We start from the raw sequence: 23,094 nt of genomic DNA, 5'->3' as shown, positions 1-23,094 counted from the left end.
AGATTAAGAAACTAAGGAAGTTACTGAAAATCTCATTGATATTTTCTGTAATACTGAGAAGTGAAACCGTGATTCCAAAAAGGAAAGGTCAGAGGAAACATCCCAGATTCTTAATTGGGCTTCTAGGGGAAAGGCAATTCAGTGACAGAATCTCACAAAAAACTCCTATTACAGGTTTAGGTGAGCAAGAACCCTGAACAAATGAGGTAGTCTTCCCCAATATCATTTCATGTTCCTATCTAAAGCTTTATTATTCTTAATTTCGATATCTCAATTCCTTATCATAGTTCATGTGTAGTAAATGAAACACTTCCTTTAAGTATATATCATACTCCTGAAAAACAATTTTAATAGAGACTAAAACATTGGAATTTCTATTATGAGACGATGCTACCAGAGATGATTCTTGATGGTAAAAGTGATTTCCTGTGCATCTAATTAGTTCAAGATAGGAACTCTGATACAACAACTTTGAAGGAATCTATATCATCATATAAGGTGGAAATTTAAATAACTAATTGGTTATTGAGACTTTAAAAAATAACTAATTGGTTATTAGAACAGACAAACCAAACATATCTGAATACAGGGCACCCTCAGAATATTTCAACGCTTAAGGTCTGGTTCGTTCTATGACTCCACACTTACAGTATGAACCCTTCTCCAGTTGAGTTACTTACCTGGTCGACTTTGCTTTTTAGCCTTTACATGGTTAGCTGCAGAAATAGCATAGGATGAAGTAAAGGATCTGCTTTTGGTGAGGGTCATCATCACTGGATTATTCCAAGAATCAGGACTAACAGCACCGACAAGACAGAATTAAAAGAAAATAAAAGAAATTATTCATCAGTTATTGGGCCAGTCTTGCCAGAACCCAACCATCATTTCTGTAATAGATTTGCCAATCTGAGTATTGGTTCAGGTTCAGTGACAGAACCACTGTACTTCCCAGTGATGAAACAGATTATGTAAAAACAATCTCTGTTGCAGGGATAAAGCAGTTACTCATCAACCATACTGGGTTAACAAAGAGGAAAGATAACTTTCTTATTATCCAATTAATAAAAATTAAACACCTTCTCACGGTACTCTAAAATTGCGTTCCTCACAGATTTTCTAAAAGAGGCTTGCAGATTAACTGGTTAAGATGCGGGTGAATTTACATAAGCTGTAAGTGTCATGATGCTTACTTCAGTACTCTATTATTTTTGGTGGATTTGTATTCAAAAACTGAATGACCATGAAATCATTCAAAAATAATTTTTTTTGCATTATTTCCTTGTGACGGAAATGATTAGCAGCAGGCCTTTAGCTTATGATTTCTCTTTACTGGTGATAACCAAGAAAAAAAGTGATTATCTAGTCAAATTCCCTTTTTACAAGGGAATCTGTAAAAAAGGACATGCCAACAATGGAGCTGATGCTAACCATACTGATGATATGTACTAGGTGAAAGGTAATGCAGAATCTTCATCTAGCAAATGCTTTTACCAGGATGTACTTGGTCTGTCTAGGTTGCTTATTGTAAACAAATGTGGAATTAATAGGTTCATGGAAAACTGAGCTAGAGAATGTTATGTAAGTCATGCAATTAATGAGATATAAATTTTGGAGGTATTCCAAGACAAAATTTCTCTGTATGTGTTGCTCAAAATTTATACATGTTGAATCTGAAATAGACTCCATCCTAATTTGGGAGAGAAGGGAATTTTGAAAGTTGTGTTGGCAATCTTGGACTGCTCCAAGGGAAAAGTGCTTGGTCTGTGTTTGCTAACACCTGTGTCCTTCCAAGCATTAGTAAATTTGGTACTGGGTATAATCTACAATTTACATAAATACAATTTGACAATTTGATCTTTTGCCAATCTTAGATTGGCAATGTAACCAGGATGTGCCTGGTCTGTCTGGGTGGCTTATCGTAAAACACCTAAAATCGATAGAATTATGGGCTCACGGATGCATGGAGATTGCCATATAAGTTTATAATTAATAACGATAGCATTTGGAGAGGTTCCAGAGCTGAAATGATTCCCTCTGTGCAAGTAATATTATGCATGCATTGCTTAGAACCCTGATTGCTAAATCCAAACCAGAACATGTGCTAATGTGGAATAAAGGGACTTTCAGAAAATTGCACTAATAGACCTCTCAAAGGAAAGCACGCTAAGCATGAGTCTCACTACTGTCTGTATCCTTTGATTACTAGTAAATTCAGCAGTGGGTAAGATCTGTAATTTGTGTTGAGGTCAATTTGACACTCTGACACTTCTTATCTCAATTTTTTTTTTTTTTTTTCCATTTCAGAGAGATTTTTTTTCAACTATTGACCCAGGTATTTTAAAACTTCATCTTACATGATATAAATGATGAATTGATGGGTGCTGACGAGTTGATGGGTGCAGCACACCAACATGGCATAAGTATACATATGTAACAAACCTGCATGTTATGCACATGTACCCTAGAACTTAAAGTATAATAAAAAAAAATTTAAAAAAAAAAAAAAAATAAATAAATAAATAAATAAATAAATAAATAAATCTTGAAGGTAAAAAAAAAAAAAAAAAAAAAAACTTCATCTTTTCTCCCCACTTCTAATAGCAGTTTTCCATATATGAGGACATTTGAAATGTGGTATGACCTTCAGCAATTATAAAATGCAATTAAGTAAGGCATAAAAATATTTGTTTGACATCTTTCTCAGAAAGCACATCCTAGGTATTTCACAAGTTCTTGGTATTTAGGAAATAATGAGATGAAAGAAACTTTGGATCTGAAACAGGTAACAACACTGACTATTTCCTGGTGGTGCTGGTGCTTTTTAATTTATTTTGCTGGATTGACAAACTGATTACTGTGAACAACTATTATATAATGTATATGTGGCCAAATGTTTGCAGTTCTCATTACATAATACAGTGAATAGGTTATTACTTTTACTTTTCTAAGTAGACTTTTTAAAGATAATGTCTTACAGTAACTGAATGTTTTAATATATCAGAAAGATATATTATGAAGGTTATCTCAACAATTTACTATTTTTTCAAATAAAAATGTATTCAAATAAAATGTATTCATTTTAAAGTTTGCAAAATACATTAGAGTATCCTTAATAAATGCAGATTTAATGAACTCAAGATAAATAACATCCTAGTCGTATCACATTCTTAATACAATTATTGTATTTTACTATTAATACAATAAATCAATGTATTATATTATACATAAATGCTCTATAGTTTACAGGTGCTTTCATATATTGCTTTCTGAGACCCTCACAGTTATCAGCTTTCCATCATTGTTCTTTATTTCCGGATTCCTGTTTAAATTTCATGAATATGAAATATTTGGATTCCGTAAAGGAGAACAGCTTAGGAAAGGCTTTACATGGTTTCCGCATGCTGGCACAGCAGAAGAAAATTATCTATGTGCCTGTGATGGAAGATCTCAATCTTCTTCCCAAAGGTGGTCTTGTGCTCTTATTATCCCCATAATGACTCCATTCTAAGTCCTTAAAGTCTGATCAGGTAACTGTCTCTTTTGCCAAGTTGACTGCTTTCTTTTTGCCTGAATACACAGGCAGGGGTCAATTCCAAGGTCAACTTGGAATGATTTAGGGTCTGATTTATTTCAGCTTTTTCTATTTCTCTAAAGCCTACTTTTTAAAGCACCTACTTGTATTATTCCATCTAATTTACTCCTCCAATTATGTCCAAGCTCCCCTTTTCCCTAATGACTCCTTGTAATTGGGTACAGAGACTCTGGCAGGCTAATGACTTGCCTCTAAGAACACAGTACATTTCTAAGTAGTAGGGCCACGACCCTTCAGATTCTCAGTCCAGTGTGCTTTCTACCAGATTGTATTTAAAATTACCCAGAGCAAATTATCCAGCTGTATATATAAAGGAATATAAGTTGTGTTCCTAATTTTTATTTCTCACTCTTATTCTTCTTTTGATCAATGTAGTCCTTAAAGAGACCCAATAAATGAACAGATATGGGAAGGAATAAATAAAGGGCTAAAAGGGAAGCAATTTCAGGGCTAAAACTCAAAAGAAGGTTTTAACTTTGATTTATGATCAAGCCAAAACTAGCTGTATTTACTGGTGGTATTACTGCCACTTACTTATAAATGGGTTTTCCTGAAAGGGATCAAATTCTATTCAGAATGAATTTCCTTTCTTCACAATGATGAAGAAATTATATTGCTTTCAGATTTTACATCAGTACTTTTCACAGGACAGTGAGATTATGAGATAGTATATTAGGCAGTGAGGAAAACGTATACCCAGGCAAGACATCTATGAGTATTTTTAGGAATGAGAGAATGAGAATGAATGGAATCATATGCTATTCCTTATCTCTATTGTAAATATTTGGATGTATCCATTTTACAAAGAAGAATGACAAGATCTTCGGGCGTTAAGTTCTTAAAAGTTCTTGGAACTTTTTTCCTTGTCATGATTTCAATTTAAACCCTCAAGTTCATCTAATTGACTAAGAGAAGAGAAAAGCAGGGGAAATAGGATTTGACTAGAAGTAACAAAGAATAACAGAAAGAAAGACATTTGACAAGGCATGAGTGGATTTTTGATAGTCATCCTATGGGAAGGAAATCATGAAGCATTACCTATGCTATGACAGTAAACTTAGCAAGGTGCATTGGCAAAATAGGCAGACTCTAATAATACACACTGAAAACGTAATTCATTTTATCAAGCAATAGTTAACAGTAATACTATTCACATTTATCAGTATTTGCTGCTGTAGCAATTGTCAATGATCAATATTTTTAGAGAAAAATATTACCATTGACTTCTAATTTCAAATTTCAAGAAATTTTCATGAAACACTGCATAATCTCTTCTTGTGTTGTTTACAAGTTTTACGAAAGTCCAGGTAATAGGATGGAGTGGAATTTTACTGACATATAAAATACATAATGACATTTGAGTTTGCTTCCTTTTTTTTTTTTTTTTTTGAGATGGAGTCTCGCTGTGTTGCCCAGGCTGGAGTGCAGTGGTGCGATCTGGGCTCACTGCAAGCTCCACCTCCCAGGTTCATGCCATTCTCCTGCCTCAGTCTCCCAAGTAGCCGGGACTACAGGTGCCCGCCACCATGCCTGGCTAATTTTTGTATTTTTAGTAGAGACGGAGTTTCACCGTGTTGGCCAGGATGGTCTTGATCTCCTGACCTCATGATCCGCCCACCTCGGCCTCCCAAAGTGCTGGGATCACAGGCGTGAACCACCAAGCCCGGCCGAGTTTGCTTCCAATTTTACAGATTTTTTTTTAGAATACAAATAATATGGAAGAAACCAATTAAAAATTTTTAATCAAAAAAGAGAAGTCAGTAGTCATTAATTCTTATAATCTGAAATATTTCTATTAGTTTCAGTATGGTGGTTTATTTATATCCCAGACTAAAGATCAGGAGAAAATTACTTCTGATATTGCTATCATGTAATACGACATAAATGTGGATATTTTTCATTCATTAGGTTATTGATAAAACTGATATATGTGTTTCAAAAACCTGAAATCATATGGTAAATGGTCTCACAATTAATGGATTTGAATAAAGTATGATAAGTACAATATTTTTATTCTAAATAGAAAAGGACACAGTATCTCCTTCTAAATGCACTTTCCTTAGCTATTTTCTTCAAAATTCTTTTTGGATGTTAATATAACCTTTTCTTTAGTTCTGGTAATTCTGGCTTTTAAGTTGCTTTGAAAAATTGGAATTAATATCCTCAGAAAAGTTTAAATTACCAAATGTTTGAACTTATCTAGGTGTTCTTAGGATGATCTGCTTTTGATTTGTTCTTTTGTCTTTTGTACAAAGCTAAGACAGCTGGTCTTGGCGGAGGCTAGTGACTGGGCTAAGGGCATCTCATATCAATTGCAAATGTCAAGTTAGACGCTTTTGATTTAAGGATCCCAGTATGAATCTCAATGTAGATAAAATTACCTACCTTCGCCCTGGAGCTTAACCCTTCCCCTCTAAGGTCACAATGGCAGAGATCACATCAGGTCATGCTTTCCACTTATATTTACTGTCACACAACAGATGCTAAACCTAATTATCTGATGTTAACCCCTATACTGCTCTGCATTTAAACCATGTACCCTTTCCATGTTCAAAGCTGACCTCCAACCAAATGTAATGGGTTAGCCTTCCTTCTCCTGTAATTTACAACTCATTTTTGGCAAGTAACTTCTCTAAGAGACATTAAACCAGCAGGAGCCGTATGCCACCTGGATGAAGGTGCTTCCTGCAGTTTGATGCTGGTGCTGCGGTCTCTCCGTACTGGTGCAGGCTCCAAGGTAGGTAGACCTGTGGCCGAGGTGGTGGTGGTCCAAGTGGAAGAAACTCTTCTCAACAAGCCAGGGGGCAAACTCCTTCTCAGGCGCTAGGAAAGAGACTTGACTTCATTACCAAGCATATTTTATATCTCTTAAATTTTATGTACTATAATAGAAGGAAATGAGCTTTTCATTGGAAATGAATGGACTAAATTATATTGGTTGAATATCACCTATCTAAAATTTGAGTGCTCAGAAATTTAATAAAAGATTCTCTGGCCAAAATGAACGCATATCATAAAAATCAGCAGCCAGGCGCAGTGGCTCACACCTGTAATCCCAACTCTTTGGGAGGCCAAGGTGGGTGGATCATCTGAGGTCAGGAGTTTGAGACCAGCCTGAACAACATGGCGAAACCCCGTGTACCAAAAATATAAAAATTAGCTCGGCGTGGTAGTGGGTGCCTGTAATCTCAGTTGCTCAGGAGGCTGAGGCAGGAGAATCGCTTGAGCCTGGGAGGCGGAGGTTGCAGTGAGCCGAGATCATACCACTGCACTCCAGCCTGGGTGACAAGAGCAAACTCTGTCTAAAACAAAAATAATAAATAAATAAATAAATAACCTTTTAGGGTCTTTATTTCAATGCTTATACAAATACGTGATTATAGGAGTGAGTCAATTACCTCTGGGATAATTTTATAGTTATATTTATTCAACAGGATTTACAAACCTATACACACATATTAGTTATTATGAGAAGTTTTTCCTCAAAGATCACTGGTTTGGGAGCATGAATTAATTTATATCACCTTGCACCACAGTCTATACCCCTAAGTATTATTGACTTTATTATCTTCATTTACAAACGAAAGGAGCTCAGTGTAAGAATGTAAGTCTTTCACAAAATGCACCACTTCTCTTATGATTAATGTAACTTAGACATCAGAGATATGGGTAATGTCATCAGTGTCAACTCCTGTTAATAGGAGACCCTGCTGGCCAATCTGCTGTTCCCCTTCTTATTTCTTCTCCCACCATATCCTAAACAGGACATGTAGCATCATCTGCACTGAGATAAGAGTCTGGGATTACTAGGATGAGCACCAACCCTCTAAAGTGAGTCTTGACCTTAAAAGTTAAACTAGGGGGTGCGGTGGCTCATGCCTGTAATCCCATGTAAATCTCAGCTACTTTGGGAGGCCGAGGCGGGTGGATCACTTGAGGTCAGGAGTTTGAGACCAGCCTGGCCAACTTGCAGTGAGCCAAAATCGTGCCACTGCACTCCAGTCTGAGCAACAGAGTGAGACTCCATCTAAAAATAAAAACAAATTAAAAAAAAAAGTTAAACTGAAGGTCTTTTTTCTACAACTTCAGAAACAGTCATAATAGACAGAACCACAACCCACTTTTGTTTGTGACTAATTACTCCTAATAAACCAACCACACAGGCATAGTTCACAAAGACATTCTGATCTTCCGAAGAAGGTAAAAAATTTTGAGAAATGAATTATATGTCAACTTGGGATTTAAGAATAGCTCTGACAGGCCGGGCGCGGTGGCTCAAGCCTGTAATCCCAGCACTTTGGGAGGCCGAGACGGGCGGATCACGAGGTCAGGAGATCCAGACCATCCTGGCTAACCCGGTGAAACCCCGTCTCTACTAAAAAATACAAAAAAAAAACCTAGCCGGGCGAGGTGGCGGGCGCCTGTAGTCCCAGCTACTCGGGAGGCTGAGGCAGGAGAATGGCGTAAACCCGGGAGGCGGAGCTTGCAGTGAGCTGAGATCCGGCCACTGCACTCCACCCTGGGCGACAGAGCGAAATTCCGTCTCAAAAAAAAAAAAAAAAAAAGAATGGATTGAAGAATAGCTCTGACATTAAATAGTTTCCAGTGTCTCTTAAACATCTGAATGTGCATCTTAGAAGGTAATTCAGTTGGAAGAGAAAAAGTCAAACACTCTTAAATACCAGGTTTCTTGCCTTAAATCTGTCTTTGACCTCAGGTCTATTTTGAGACCTGAAGGAACCAGTTAATCTCTCTCTCCATTTCCTTGGTCGTATTATACTTAGGTATATCTTTATTAGGGAATTGCATATTGGAAGGAAACTATGTAAATATGTTATTGACAAAGTTATGAGGATCACATTCCTGAGAGAAGAGACGCACAACAGCAGAAGCACAGGTGTTACTGACTGACCATCAGCTCAAAGGGATAGCTGACTGTCTACTAAATAAGTAACTGTGCTGAATATACCAGAGACCACGGACACTGATTTTCTTGTCTTTATTATGCCTTATTTTTAATTAATACTGAGATCTAAACTGGGTGAAGATCCTCTTATAATTTGCTTTTGTAAAACTCATACCATATATGTAAAAAGAATAAATGTGTGTAATTTCTTCCTTTTACATATAAAATATATGTTTATAGAAATCACTAAGGACATATTTCACTTTAAATAATCTATAATTGACTAAAACTGTTCGGGGTTCAAAACTGATTGTGTATTGGAAAGTCATGAGGGTATTTTGAAGTATATCATTCAAGAAAATCGAAGAGTAAAGAACCTTCAGTTTTAGGAGTCAACAAATTCTAAACAGAATCTACACTAGAAAGGAGCAAGGATTTCTGTCTTTTTTGTTTTGTTGTTGTTGCTGCAATATCCTTATCACCTTAGAAAAGCATCTGGCATATAGAAGAAAAAACTTTTTGCATATAACATGAAAGATTAAATAAAAGAGATAACATAAAAAGATAAATTTTCTATGTATAGAAAACTATCAAGTATAAGGACAGAAGTCTTTATGTTTAAATATTTATTACTTTTGTCACCATGATCAACACATTTCGCCTGAGTCATTGATATTAATCTGCAGATGGAGCTGAGGTGACAGGAAGGAGACCTAGAAGACAATTTAAAAAAAAAATAGTCTAACATTTTAGGGAGTATGTCATTACTACCTACCTTTGGAATAGCAAGCTTGTCTTTTTCAGAGCTCTCTTCAGAGTCAGAACAGATATAGTTTTCACTGAGCGAAGTGACGGGATTCACTCTGGGCTTGTGAATGGCCTGGAAGGTGAGCTGTGTGCTGAGCAAGTTGCTCACGGCTCTCAAGGATGTGCACACGTTTGGTGGAAGAGAAGGGTCTGCCAGGAGGTCGGTAATGAGGCCGTGGGCCTCGCCCATGACAGCGATGTCCACAGTAATACTGGTTCCTGAAGACTGAGACACAAACCAAGACAAGATCAGGTAAGAAAACGTCTGAATCTGAAGGCACAAAGCATTAATTTGAACTTCTTCACTAAGAAATGAATGGGCTGATTCTTTAGGATTTCAGTACAGTAAAATTCACATGACCTATTTCAAATTCTGCTAAAATGTGCCCTAGCTGTCACCCGTTTTTGCATTTGCGGCACATTTTTTTAATGCTAGAACTTGGGGAGGGGTCAAGCATATTTGCAGAAATTAAAAAGATGAACACTATTTTTAAAAGGCAAAAAGTTTCAGAGATCTAGGGAAAAAACTTCATATCACTCCTTATGAAGAGTTCAACATTTTACAGTCTATGTTCTTTGGGAATTTCACTCCAAAAGCAACATTAATATACCATAAAATGTTATTTTTTATAATATTTTAATGTGACACTTGAACCTGGTGTTTATTCAACGAATATTTTTGCTAATGGTAGTTATTCAACGACTGTTATTAGAGATAGACACAGAAAAAACTCCATTTGTGTGCTAGTTCACAATCTGTCTCTCTTCTTGTTGCTGGTAAGAATAGAAATTTCAGTTCTGGGATTCTGTGGCACATCTGTCATATTCTGCCAAACTGCCTATCAGAGCAGAGTCATTACTCTGTCCTCACAGCGGAAACGAAGAGCACAAAACACAGAGGCCAGGAAAATACATATAAATACATAAAATAAACTCCAAAGAGAGAAAAAACAGAAGTATAAAGTTGTACGATTAAAACAAAATATGAGGGACTATTTTATAATCTTGAAATTACGACATTTAAAAATAATATGAATTCATAAACTGCCAAGGATATTCCTAATGTATCTGACTAAATGAAGATATAAAGTTCTACATAAGAAAATATACCATAAGCAAAGGAAAAAAATGATCTGTGAGAAAATGTTTGCCACACAGAGAAGATAAAACATATCCAAATATAGAGCTTCTAAAATCAATAAAGGATAAAATTGAAAAAGGAAGTGAATAGATAATTCCAACGAAATGTAAATAACCAATATATATAAAAAGTCACTTATGTCCCCTATAAGTAAACTGCAAATCAATATAATAAAAACAACTTTCACTTACAGAATTGGCAAAACAGTAAAAGATTTATAACACCAAGCATTAGTAATGGTAGTGAGGAGAAACAATCCAAAATGTTTGGCAGGAAACTTTGCTAAGCCTTAAATGTATGTATCCTATGATCCAGCAAAACAACATACATATCTGGTCAAAAGAAATACTTCTACAAATATCTAAACATATAAAAACAATAACAAAACGGGTATAGCAGTGCTCTGGCAACGACAACCAAAGAATGTAACCCCAAGATGCATATAAGTAGATAAATTGATCTTTTAAAAATTTCATTATATCTGTAATATAAAGTTGTATATCTTTGTTTAAAAGATGTGGGTAGATTCATAAATTATTGTCTAGAAAATATTGTTCAGTGGGTGGAAAAGTATGTTGTAGAAAAAGTGAATATATATTATTCTTATAATTAGAAAAGTATCATAATTACAACATCTAACATCCATAAAGATATCTAGTCCTGCAATACCTATAAGTAATGAATAAATGACTCTGTAAAATTACCATACAGAAAAGTTATGTCTTTTACTGCTAAAATTACAATAACTATAATAATAATGGTAAAGTTGATATTTATTACCCACAAGTCTACAAAGTATTAATAGGTACTATAATTACTTTCACTTTCATTAGACACAAATAACTTGCCAAAATCAGACAGGTTGAAAGTGGAAATATCAGGCTGCAATAAAAAATAGCTTGATTCCACAGCTCAAGAGTTGAACCAGCATGGTGAAAAAAAAAAAAAAAAACAAAACAGAAAATCTTAATTTTATGTGCTTAAATATATCTGTAATTACTTAATGCATAATTTAATAATAGTGCCCATGTTCTCTGATCACAGGCATAAATATCTCTTATGAACCAATATGAAAATTTAAGTGAAATATTAATAATTTTAGGATATATAGTCATGCATATGTCATATTTGTACCTGTAGGGTTAATTTTATTTTTCTGAGCTAAAAGGAGAATTTTACTTTACTTATCTTAAAAATAATTTGTATTGTGTATACTTGAGGCTTACAACATGATGGTATGTGATGTGTACAGATAGTCAAATGGTTACTATAGTGAGACCGATTAACATATCCAGCATCTCACATAGTATTTTTGTGACAAGAGCAGCTGAAATCTCCTTATTAAAAAAAATCTGTAATACAATATAATTTTGTTAACTGTAGTCCTCTTGTACATTAGATTCCCTAGACTTACTCATCCTATACATCTGCTACTTCGTATCCTTTGTCCTACATCTCCCCATTTCCTGCCCCTTCCCCTGACTCTGCCCAGGGTAACCCACTGTTGTATTCTCTCTCTCTGAATATTTGACCTTTTTTTAAAAAATTAAGATTCTACATGTAAGTGAGATCACGTAATATTTTTCTGTGTCTGGTTCATTTTACTTAGCATAATGTCCTTTAGGTCCATCTATGTTATGGCAAATGGCTGGATCTCCTTCCTTTTTAAAGGGTGAATGGTATCCCATTAGTATGTCTATACATGTGTGTGCCTATATATATACCAGGTTTTCTTCATCCGTTCATTCATGGACGGATGCTTATGGTATTTCCATATCTTGGCTATTGTGAATAACGCAATGGACATGACAGTGCAGGTATCTTTATGAGGTGGTGATTTTATCTTATTTGGATCATATAGTTCTATTTTCAATTTTCTTAAGAACCGTTATACTATTTTTCATAACGGCTATACCCATCTACATTTCTAACAGCAGTGTTCTAGGGTTCCCTTTTCTCCACACTCTTGCCAACGTTTGTTATATCTTATCTTTTTGATAATAGCCATCCTAAGAGGAGTGAAGTGACATCTTATAGTGGTTTTAATTTCCATTTCCTGATGCTTAGTGATGTTAAACACTTTTCCATACATATATGTTGGCCACTTTCATGTCTTCTTTGGAGAAATGTCTGTTCGTGTCCTTTGCCACTTTTTAATCAGGTTGTTTCCCCCTATTGTGTTATAAGAGTTATTTATAAAGTTTGGATATTAATTCCTTATCAGATACATGCTTTGCACATATTTTTTCCCAGTCTATCAGTTGCCTTTTCATTTTGTTGATTGTTTCCCTTCCTGTGCAGAAGCTTTTTAGTTTGATGTGGTCCCATGTACTTATTTTATCTCTTTTGGCCTGGGATTTTGGTGTGTTATCCAAAAAATCATTGCCAAGGTCAAGGTTCGAGAGCTTTCCCCCTATGTTCTCTTCTAGAAGTTTCATGGTTTCAGGTGTTACATTTCAGTCTTTACCTATTTTGAGTTGATTTTTGTGTGTGGTGTAAGATAAACATAAAATTTCATTCTTTTGTATGTAGAAATCCAACTGTCTCAGCACTTTTTTTCAAAGAGATTACCCTTTCCACCTGTCTCCTCCTAGCACCCTTGTGTAAAATTATTTGAGCATGTATGTTTGAATTTACTTCTGGGCTCTCTATTCTGTTCTATTGGTGTAGATTTCTGTTGTTATGCCAGTAGCATACTATTTTGATTACTATAGATTTGTAATATAGTTTTAAATCAAAAAGTGTAATGCCTTCAACCTGTTTCCCCTCAGTACTGCTTTGGCTATTTGGGTTTTTTTTGTCATTTCATACAAATTTTAGGATTGTATTTTTCTATTTCTGTGAAGATGCCACTGGGATGTTGATACTTATTGCATTAAATTTCTATATTTCTTTGGGTAGTATAAATATTTTAACAATACTTCTGATGGAGTAATGGAATATTTTTCTATATATTTGTGTCTTCAATTTTTTTCACCAATGTTTTATAATTTTCAGTGTGCAAATCTTTCACCTCCTTGGTTAAATTTATCCCTAAGTATTTTTTATGCTATTGTAAATGGGAGTGTTTTTAATTCTTTTTCAGCTAGGCACTTATTTGTATATAAAAAATGTTACTGATTTTTATCTGTTGATTTTTAATCCTGTAACTTTACTGAATTCATTTGTTAGCTTTAACAAATTTGTGTGTGTGTGGAATTGTTGTGGTTTTCTACATATAAAGATCATGTCATCTGCAAATAGAAATAATATCATTATTCAATTTTTTCATGTTTGTAAAAATGCCACTGACCTAACGTCCCTTTTAGAAATGAGTATTTTAAAGTGCATCTCTAATCATCATGCTTCTGAAAATCTCATCCAGTGTGGTCCTCTGAAATAGTAATGTTTATTTTTAGCCATGTTGTTCTAATAAATAATTCACTGCACTGTTTCCATACAAATTTGAAATTTTAAGTCAAACTTTGTTTTCAAGACATAAATGTTTTTGACAACGAAATTAAGTTATTCTCTAGTAATAACTAAAAAGTTCTCTTAAAATGTTCTCAGTACATAAAATCTGTAAATCTGAAGAAAAAGTAGAACATGTTCATGAGAATTACATGTTTTAAATAAATTATTGGGAAGAACACAAGTCTTTTTATAACTATCAAATTGTGTGTCCTTTATAATACATTTTATTTTTTCTTTAAAGTAATAGATGTATGTCTTGTATATACAAAAAAAAAATAGTAAAAACTTAAAAAGTAACTTTAAAATAGAAATTGAAAACTCATTTTTATAAGTCAATGTCACAGTTATATAAGAATTTAGAAAATAAGCACATTATGTATTTTGATGCTACTATGCTATAGCTTTTGCAAAAGCAAAGGTCTTTAAGGGAAAACAAAAGCAACATTCAAGCCAAGAGACAAATTATCCGTATTGAAATTGGCTAAGAAACTGAAGTGAACACTTCTACTATTGGGAAAAAAAAAAAAAAAATCTCCTTAGTATCATTAAGTCAGGTCCTCGCTTTACTGTTTTCATGATTCTAGAATAAAATTATGTTACAGTCAACAGATACATCACACATAAGAAGTTATTACCACTTTTTTGCTCAAATAACTAAAGGCTTCAATGAGGCATGCAATTTAAAACCAACAATCAGATGTGTTTGCAGCAAACCTGCCAAGGCTAACCACATATGAAATGGTGAAAGATAGAAAGATGGACTGGCTGCTGTTTCAATAAATAGCAGGTAAGCTATAAAGGATGGGTATGTCTAAGATGTCCCTATTAAGGAATTTTAAAGGAGAGGGGTTCTGGGTTTTGGTAGTGTTTTTTAAATCATGTACAAAGTAAGAAAAAATTGCGTGATTCACACGGAGGGTATTTCCGTGCCTATTAACTTTGAAAAAATAATATAATTAAATATTGAGGTATACCAATGGTACTCAGAAATATTTTATTTAACTGGTGAAATTTTAGATAACGATAATAAATACTAAATGTTACGTTTATATAAAAGTCAGTTTAAAGAAAAGTCTTAAAACTAACAATCTGAAACCATCTTTCAGTGCAGTACGAGCCACACTAAGCACAAAACCGCAGTTGAATCTTGTTATGGTGCAGATGATCAAACAAATCTTTTCCTTTAAAAAAAAAAGTTACTAAGCAATATAAAACATTCTACTTCACAGACTCTCCTTGTAATAGAAATATTTATATTTAACATTTAAGAAAATGCAAGTGTACTTCCCTAGACACTATTGAAATGGCAACCAAATTTGGATTGCCACCTTTAAATAGAAAATGTGGAATTTCAGTGTCATAAACAGTGGAGGAAAGTGCGGTTTTACATATTAAGCCAAAAATAACTGATACTTTTGGTAAATTCAAGGTAGGTTTTTTTTTTCTTTTTTTTTTTTTGAGATGGAGTCTCACTCTGTCACCTAGTTTGAAGTACACTGGCACGATCTCGGTTCACTGCAGCCTCAGCCTCCTGGGCTCAAGTAATCCTCCCACCTCAGCCTCCCTAGCAGCTACAACTAGAGGCTCAAACCACCATGCCTAATTTTTTGTGTTTTTGGTACAGATGGAGTTTCGCTATTTTGTCTAGGCTGGTTTGAACTCCTGGGTTCAAGCAATCCTCCCACCTTGGCCTCCCAAAGTGCTGAAATTAAAGGTGTTAGCCACTGCGCCTGGCTGACTACTCAGTTTTTAAACAACTTCCTTTTCCTCTTTTATCTTCATCCAGTCTACCTTCCTATTTCCAGGATGTCCTACTTCATCCTGGCTTTAGACTATCACAGTTGTTAATGGTCTTGGTATATCACAATCTAGATGGGTTCCAAGTTATTTCACTCATCATAAACTAAAGGCCCAGAAAGTTTGATGCTATAGATAAGAAGTTTAAGACACAACAAGTATAATCAATATTATACATACTTTTAGACATGTGCCTATCAATTACAGAAAATTTGTTTTAATTTTTTTTTTCTTTTTTGAGATGGAGCTTCGCTCGTCTCCCAGGCTGGATTGTGCAATGGCATGATCTCAGCTCACTGCAACCTCTGCCTCCCAGGTTCAAGCTATTCTCTTGTCTCAGCCTCCCAAGTAGCTGGGATTACAGGCATATGCCACCATGCCCAGCTAATTTTGTATTTTTAGTAGAGACAGGGCTTCTCCATGTTGGTCAGGCTGGTCTTGAACTCCCAACCTCAAGTGATCCGCCCACCTGAGCCTCCCAAAGTCCTGGGATTACAGGTGTGAGACACCGCACCAATTTGTTTTAATTTTTATTACTAGTGGGTAAAACCTTTACATTGCAGTTCTGATATTATAAAAGGAAAATCTTCGAGTATGCATGGAGGTCAAAGGCATCTTTTTTTGCATGCTATAAAAGGCATCTAAGTTTCTAAAATGTTGTAAATTGCAAACTATAAAAAATTCTAACAAGTCTATGTAACCAAGTTACTAACAATGTAAAATAAAATTATATATCATTAAGTAGCATATCAGATTATTTGCTGTGGTGCTGTGTTTGAGTTTATGTCAAAATATTGAGAACTGGAAAATTTCTAAAAGATAAAATCTAAGAATGCTTAGGAAATAATTGTGTGAAAAGGGTAAATGAAAACAAACAAAAAAAAGCAGATACACATCGTTTTATTTAAAGAAAGTAAAGGTGCCCAAGGGAAAAATCAGAAAAAGACTGGAGAAATGGTAGGGTCAACAGAAATTAATTATTTAAAATGATCAGGGAGATTATCTAGCCTGGGGTGTAGATGAAGATAATGCATCCAATTCTTGATAAATTTGCTCTGTCAAAAATACAGTCAAATTATGACTCTGCTTCCTATGTATTTTAAATCCCAGATTAAATTGATAACTTAATTAAATAGGCTGAATATGTCCCTGCCCACAGGCAAAAAACGCAATAATTCTCCAGTCTTCTGATTCAGTGAACAATTTGGCATGTCACTCACTTTGGAAATTAATTTATTGTAACTGGAGGAAAAGAATTAGAAGCAGCACCAAAAGCCTGTCTTCGTAAGTCTACATGAAACTTAAAGATAGGTTACAAATGTTGAAACATTAGAATTGAGAAATTATCTAGATAACCTAGTAGAAATGCTATATACTTCATATTAGGCTACTTAAAACTATTTTAAGTTTTACGATGATTTCTAAAACCAAACCTACAGGTTTCCTAGAGGCAATACTGTATCCAATAGAGCACTCAGGCTCTTTTCCTCTGAAATCAGAGGACTGGGCTGGATCTCTTGAAGGTCCCTTCCAGTTGTGCAAGTAATTCACTTCTCTTTTTTTTTTTTTTTTTTTTGAGACATAGTCTCGCTCTGTCACCTGGGCTGGAGTGCAGTGTCCGGATCTCAGCTCACTGCAAGCTCCGCCTCCCGGGTTTATGCCATTCTCCTGCCTCAGCCTCCCGAGTAGCTGGGACTACAGGTGCCCACCACCTCGCCCGGCTCGTTTTTTGTATTTTTTAGTAGAGACGGGGTTTCACCATGTTAGCCAGGATGGTCTCGATCTGCTGACCTCGTGATCCGCCCGTCTCGGCCTCCCAAAGTGCTGGGATTACAGGCTTGAGCCACCGCGCCCGGCCTAGTAATTCATTTTTCTACATAGTGTATATACACACACACATACACACACACACATCAAATAAGAAAAAGATTTTAAAATTACATCTTGGCATCTTCAAGCATTTTACATTTTAAAAAAAGATTTTTAAATTATTATGTAGACTTAGAAAAGTCCTTATTATATTAATTGCTAATCTTTCACAAGCTCTATCTTATAAATTGTTATTGAGTCACTGATGCTATTTTCTTCTTATGGTAAATTGCTTAGCATACACAGAGTGCTCACAAGGAATAGGCTATTTGGTAGAATTTCCATATGCTTCTCCCAACAGGTAAGTTACACATTTGCCTAGTGTCAGTTTCCTTTCTTCCCAAATCTCTTTAGGCCTGTTGTATTTGTCACTGTAAATTACATAGGCCAACAAAATATCTACAAAGAAATGACACCTGCCTAAAAATTGAGTTGTTTCCTTGAAAATGAAGTTAGGTAGCTTCACACAGACTTCATAAATAGACTTCATAAGGGTGAGAGCCTGAGAATGGATTTCCCTTGATTTAAGTAGGGGAGATACAACTATAAAGACTCAAAAAGAAAATCACGACACACCTAAAGGCTTTTCAACTCAGAATGCTTCCAGGTTCCTAAATTGTTTCCACTATAAAGAAACTGAAACTGGCAAGCACGTACAAGGAAATACGGGTATGGTGTAAGTAAGAACGGCAACCTGAAACTCCAGTCACTTCAGTGGACACATACTTGAGAGAAACATTTTTGGCTCTTCATCAAAGATGTGCAAAAACCTGCATATTCTATGTATTAAGTTAAAATATATTACTAGAATTATGAAAATTTATGTCATATTTTTATGATTCTCTGCTTTAAAAACATTTTAAAATTCCCAGACCAGCTATTGATCCTAATTATGTCTGTTAAGAGAGCTCCACAGTATTTTAAACTCAATATTTTCTTTCACTTAAAATGAGACATAATGTAATTGCTATGTTAAAGTTATTCATTAACATTCCTGGAACAAGAGATAGAAAGCTAAGCTTGGTTTATGAATTGGCATTTGGGAAGATACATACATATGCAGAAGTACATATTTTCATCATATATATAATTTGTAAGGTGTGTATGTGGGAAGTTGGAAAACAGAGTTTTAAAACGTTGGGAAATAAAAGGAAGATTTTTTCATTCACCAATATCAAATATTTATTATATGAGGTAATACATGGGGTCTTTAAAGATGTAAGACCTGAAGTTAGACTGCTTGTGTTCAAATTTCAGATCTGCATAGATTTTTTTTATTTAAAAAATAAATTCATTCTTTCTCTTCTCCTCTCCTCTCCTTTTCTTTTCATTTTTCTTTTCTTTTTTCTTCTTTCTTGAGATGGAGTCTTGCTCTGTGGCCCAGGCTGGAGTGCAGTGGTGCGATCTTGGCTCACAGCAACCTCCGCCTCCTAGGTGAAAGCAATTATCCTGCCTCAGCCTCCCGAGAAGCTAGGATTACAGCCATGCACCACCATGCCCAGCTAATTTTTGTATTTTTGGTAGAGACAGGGTTTTACCATGTTGGCCTGGCTGGCCTTAAACTCCTGACTTCGTGATCCGCCTGCCTCGGCCTCCCAAAGTGTTGGGATTATAGGCGTGAGCCACCAGGCCTGGCCCATTTTATTTTAGCTCTTGTTGTCTCATCTCTAAAAAGGGATTAATAGTAATATCGACTGGATAGTATAACTGATGATTAAATAAGATCATAACCATAAAAAGCCTTGGTAGAGTGCTTGGCCCAAAATATATGTTTCATGAGTATTATATATCACCAACATTATCATTATTGTCAGTGTAACATTGTTATTGAGAAAGATTGTGTGTGCAAAGGAATGTAAGTTGTACACGTGGGTGTTTGTCCCCTACATGAACCGGGCTAGTAGTTCCTTTATAAATGAAGATAGCCCAGAGATATGATTTCTCTACCAAAAAAAAAAAAAAAAAACAAAAATAAAACAAAACAAAAACCTATTTCACTATTTCCAGTTCTTATTCTAGGTAAATGCAGTCAGATATATTGTACTCCCTACTCCAAAATACTCATAATAGTCCTGATATTAATTTTAAGTTCTTAAAAACTTGATTGTACAAAAGTCCTGGTTTCAGTTAATATGGTTGATTGCATTGGAATGATTTATAACACAGGATGTGAAAAGAATTCTAAAAGCAGGCATCATAGCTCCATTGTTGGAAGTATTTTTTTCTTTCTATTTAGTCATCCTGGGAGGCACCCTGGGAGGCAAACCCAGCATGAGAGGAATATTCTCAGGGTGGAAAGGGAGTTGGGATAAGAGATGAATAAACAGTATAAGAGATGACACATAGAAAGGAAATAGTCACTGGGGCTTTTCTCATCCAACTTTGGTCCTCAATGCTGGGAAAAGATGTGTGATGAGTTTTTGGAAGCTGTCTCCTCCTACATCTCTGTAGCACAATGTGCCACTCCATCCCTCCAACTCTTTCTCTGGGAGGCTGTCTGTGACACCAGGAAATGGTATCTTGGTCTTTAATGTACTACATTAATTTAGAAGATGAGCTGGATTTGATACAATGATCTTTAGTGCATTACTGGTTCTGATCTCAGAGACAGCAAAATTGCATATGTGTTTATACTTTCATAGGACCCACTTATAATTTTAGACTTGAAGTTGGTTGGGAAATTTTTAAAAAATGAAATCATGTGAAAATTTTGCAGTAACTCATTGTAGGCTGAACCTTGGCTAAATGCCATCCTAAGGAAGCAGATGTTTGCATATTTTAATTTTCTGGCAGGGAATATGAGTTTACATTTGGATTTTTTCCTTAAGATAATATATATGTACAGTAGAAGGAAAACATATAGGGCCCTTCATCAAACTGCTTCCCAACATGTCTATGGGCAGGTTCCAGGTGAGATGTGAAACACAACAAACTTCATTAGTTACCAGAATTCTTAACTTCCTTCTCTTTTGATGTTCAGTGAGCATTGCAAGTCACCAAATGAGATGGGGTACATGGCCTCTGTTCTTATACACGTCCCTACAAGTTATCTGCAAACAAGTCAAAAATTGTTGACAAATTCTGTCTTGTTTATATTTTCTAACTACTTTCCAGACACTAGTGAATTCACTTAACAACTCAAACTTAACAATTTTACAATAGTGTTTTATTATTTAGGAAATAGAACATACTCTACTAAGAACCTGTATCTTTCAGAAGATAACCTTAGCTGCCTTTAAGTTGCATGCTGGTTTTCTCTCTTTGTCTTAATTAGAAAAGATGATGCAGCTGGCAAAGATATAATAAATTCAGGCAATGAGCTACTCATGTGACTGCTCACACAAATGTGGGAAGGCTTGGTTAAGTACAAATTGCTATGTAAATAAAAAGCATTATTATTGCTGTTGTAAGAAACAGGAAGCGAAGAGAACTGGATGTGAGCACTTCTCTGATATGAGCAAGAATTTTTAAATATGATAGGAATAACTAAGAATCTCTGAAATATGAACTCAGAAAGCTGATAAATGTGGGGTGGTCTTTTGTTAAATATCAAGAATTGCTATTAAACTTGAACTTGAGGTTTCTGTTTGCTTAGGCTAAAAACTTCAGTGAACAACAGATGGCAGTATTCTGCCTTTTTAAAGAATTATCTGACCATCTCTTAAAACAAGTGCTACTGCCTCATTAACAGGCAGAATTTAGTTTTATTTTATTTTTTTAACAGAAAACAAAAATAAGCTAAAAAAGAATAACTTATATAAATCTATCGGTAGAAATAAAAAATTTAAAATGTGTCTTATCCTTTAGGATCATTGTTAAAGTGAAATTATAATTACATAATTAAAATTCATCTAAGTTGCAAACATTTTAGTTGTTACTTTTCTCAATTTTTATAAGACATATTAGAAACAGGACTTCTTCCCATACACAATTTGATTAACATTTTTCCCACATGTAATTTTCTACTGTAATTAAAATATTAACACAAAAAACATCAAATGCATTTGAACACAATTGTTTTGTGAAACTTTATTGCCATTTGTTTTATCCACATCAACACTATACTTTTTCCTGTGTCATATGCAACTGGTGCTTATCTAGGCTACTGACTTGCCTCTTCTACACTTAATCCAGGACATCTTCCCTGACTGCTTCAGGACCATACAAACATCTCCATGTTAATACCTATTGGGATATTCCTTTCATACACTGAAAATAGCAGAAACAAAAACAATCCAAAAAAAAAAAAAAAAAAAAAAAAAAAAAAAAAAAAACCTTGGAGTTATACCTTCTGAGAAACCTGGCATCTCTGAGCACATCTTACATATATACATAGACCCTTGTTGCAATAGCACCTGCCACAATTTTCAGTTCAACTTTTGGTATGTCTATATGTGATTTTCTGTCTTCCTCCTTTAGGCTCAAAGTTGTTCAAGGACAAGAGCAATGCTAGGTTTCATTCACTTAGTGTGGTATCTGGTACTTTGTAGGCACTCAATAATATGAGAAATAATGACTGCGTAAGTAACATACTCCAAACCTTCAAAGATAAGTAAATGCCCTCTCTCCAATTCTGTACCTTAAAAGACAAGTAAATTAAAGTGTTTGAGACAGTTCTTTGAAACAAATCACTGCTTTTCCAGAAGCCATCTTAAAACATTCAACCTCCTAGCATAATTGCATGTTCTAATCTCACACTTAAAGCATATAGAGAATTGTTACACTGAAATACTGGAGTCATGATTAAAAACTACATTTAACAACCTGATTCTGGAATAAGCACTATCCAGAAAGCAGTGAAACTGCCAAGAAGTAATAGTACTGACACAAAAAGCAATCCTACAAATTTTTCCGCAATTGAGTACATACATGAAAAGAGTAAGCAAAGGATTAGGGTGTACTTTCTGGAAAAGGAGAAGATCTTAACAGGCCTGGAGGTAAATGAAGAATGGCCTCTTGAAGACAAAGTTCAGGTGAAGTACATAGTGCTTCAGGTTGAAAGGATGATGCTGGAGAGGTTTGAGGAAGCAGCTCATGGCAGGGATATGAACTATATTCAAGAGCTTTGATTAACTAGTAAGGGTAATAAGAAAGTCCTGTTGAGTACTGGCATCATCAGTATGTGTGGAGAGAGGAGTCAGGCTAACTTTCAGGATGAAGGTTTAGGAAGATGCGTAGCTTAGAGTCTTTCATAGAATGAGGAATCAAAAGAGAAAGAATCAGTTTGGATGAGGATACTCAGATATTGGATGATTCAAGTGGCATATTAGGAGAGACTTCTGAACTGGAAATATACATTTGGGCATTGATGACATATATTTGGTCATTTCAACAGCATGTTGCCATGAAAGTGTGTGAAGAGAAAGGAGTATACTGAGGGTAGAGCCATAATCAATACCAACTTATAAAAGCCAGGCAGAAGAGAAATCCACAAAAGGAAATAAGAAGATACAAGTGAGAACTAAGAGTGTAGTGTCCATGGGGCCAAGGAAACGTTAAGAAGCAAGGAGTGGTCAGCAGTGGATCAGT

At 35.1% G+C, this 23,094-nt stretch overlaps 1 protein-coding gene across 2 annotated transcripts in view; it reads right to left on the bottom strand.

Annotated features, from left to right (window-relative positions):
* PDE3A (phosphodiesterase 3A) overlaps nucleotides 1-23,094 on the bottom strand; it is a 321,926-nt gene that overhangs the window by 53,862 nt on the left and 244,970 nt on the right. For both annotated transcript variants that reach the window (XM_030939371.1, XM_010361353.2), the window contains exons 3-5: nucleotides 9,274-9,531; nucleotides 6,261-6,415; nucleotides 681-796 (exon numbers count right to left, since the gene is read on the bottom strand). In XM_030939371.1, the coding sequence (XP_030795231.1) occupies nucleotides 681-796; nucleotides 6,261-6,415; nucleotides 9,274-9,531 (529 nt within the window). The remainder of the gene's footprint in view (nucleotides 1-680; nucleotides 797-6,260; nucleotides 6,416-9,273; nucleotides 9,532-23,094) is intronic.

Source organism: Rhinopithecus roxellana, chromosome 10, assembly GCF_007565055.1.
Source record: "Rhinopithecus roxellana isolate Shanxi Qingling chromosome 10, ASM756505v1, whole genome shotgun sequence".
Classification (NCBI taxonomy): Eukaryota; Metazoa; Chordata; class Mammalia; order Primates; family Cercopithecidae; genus Rhinopithecus; species Rhinopithecus roxellana.
Note: the sequence above shows the minus strand (reverse complement) of the source record. Positions and strands in the feature narration are given on the sequence as shown.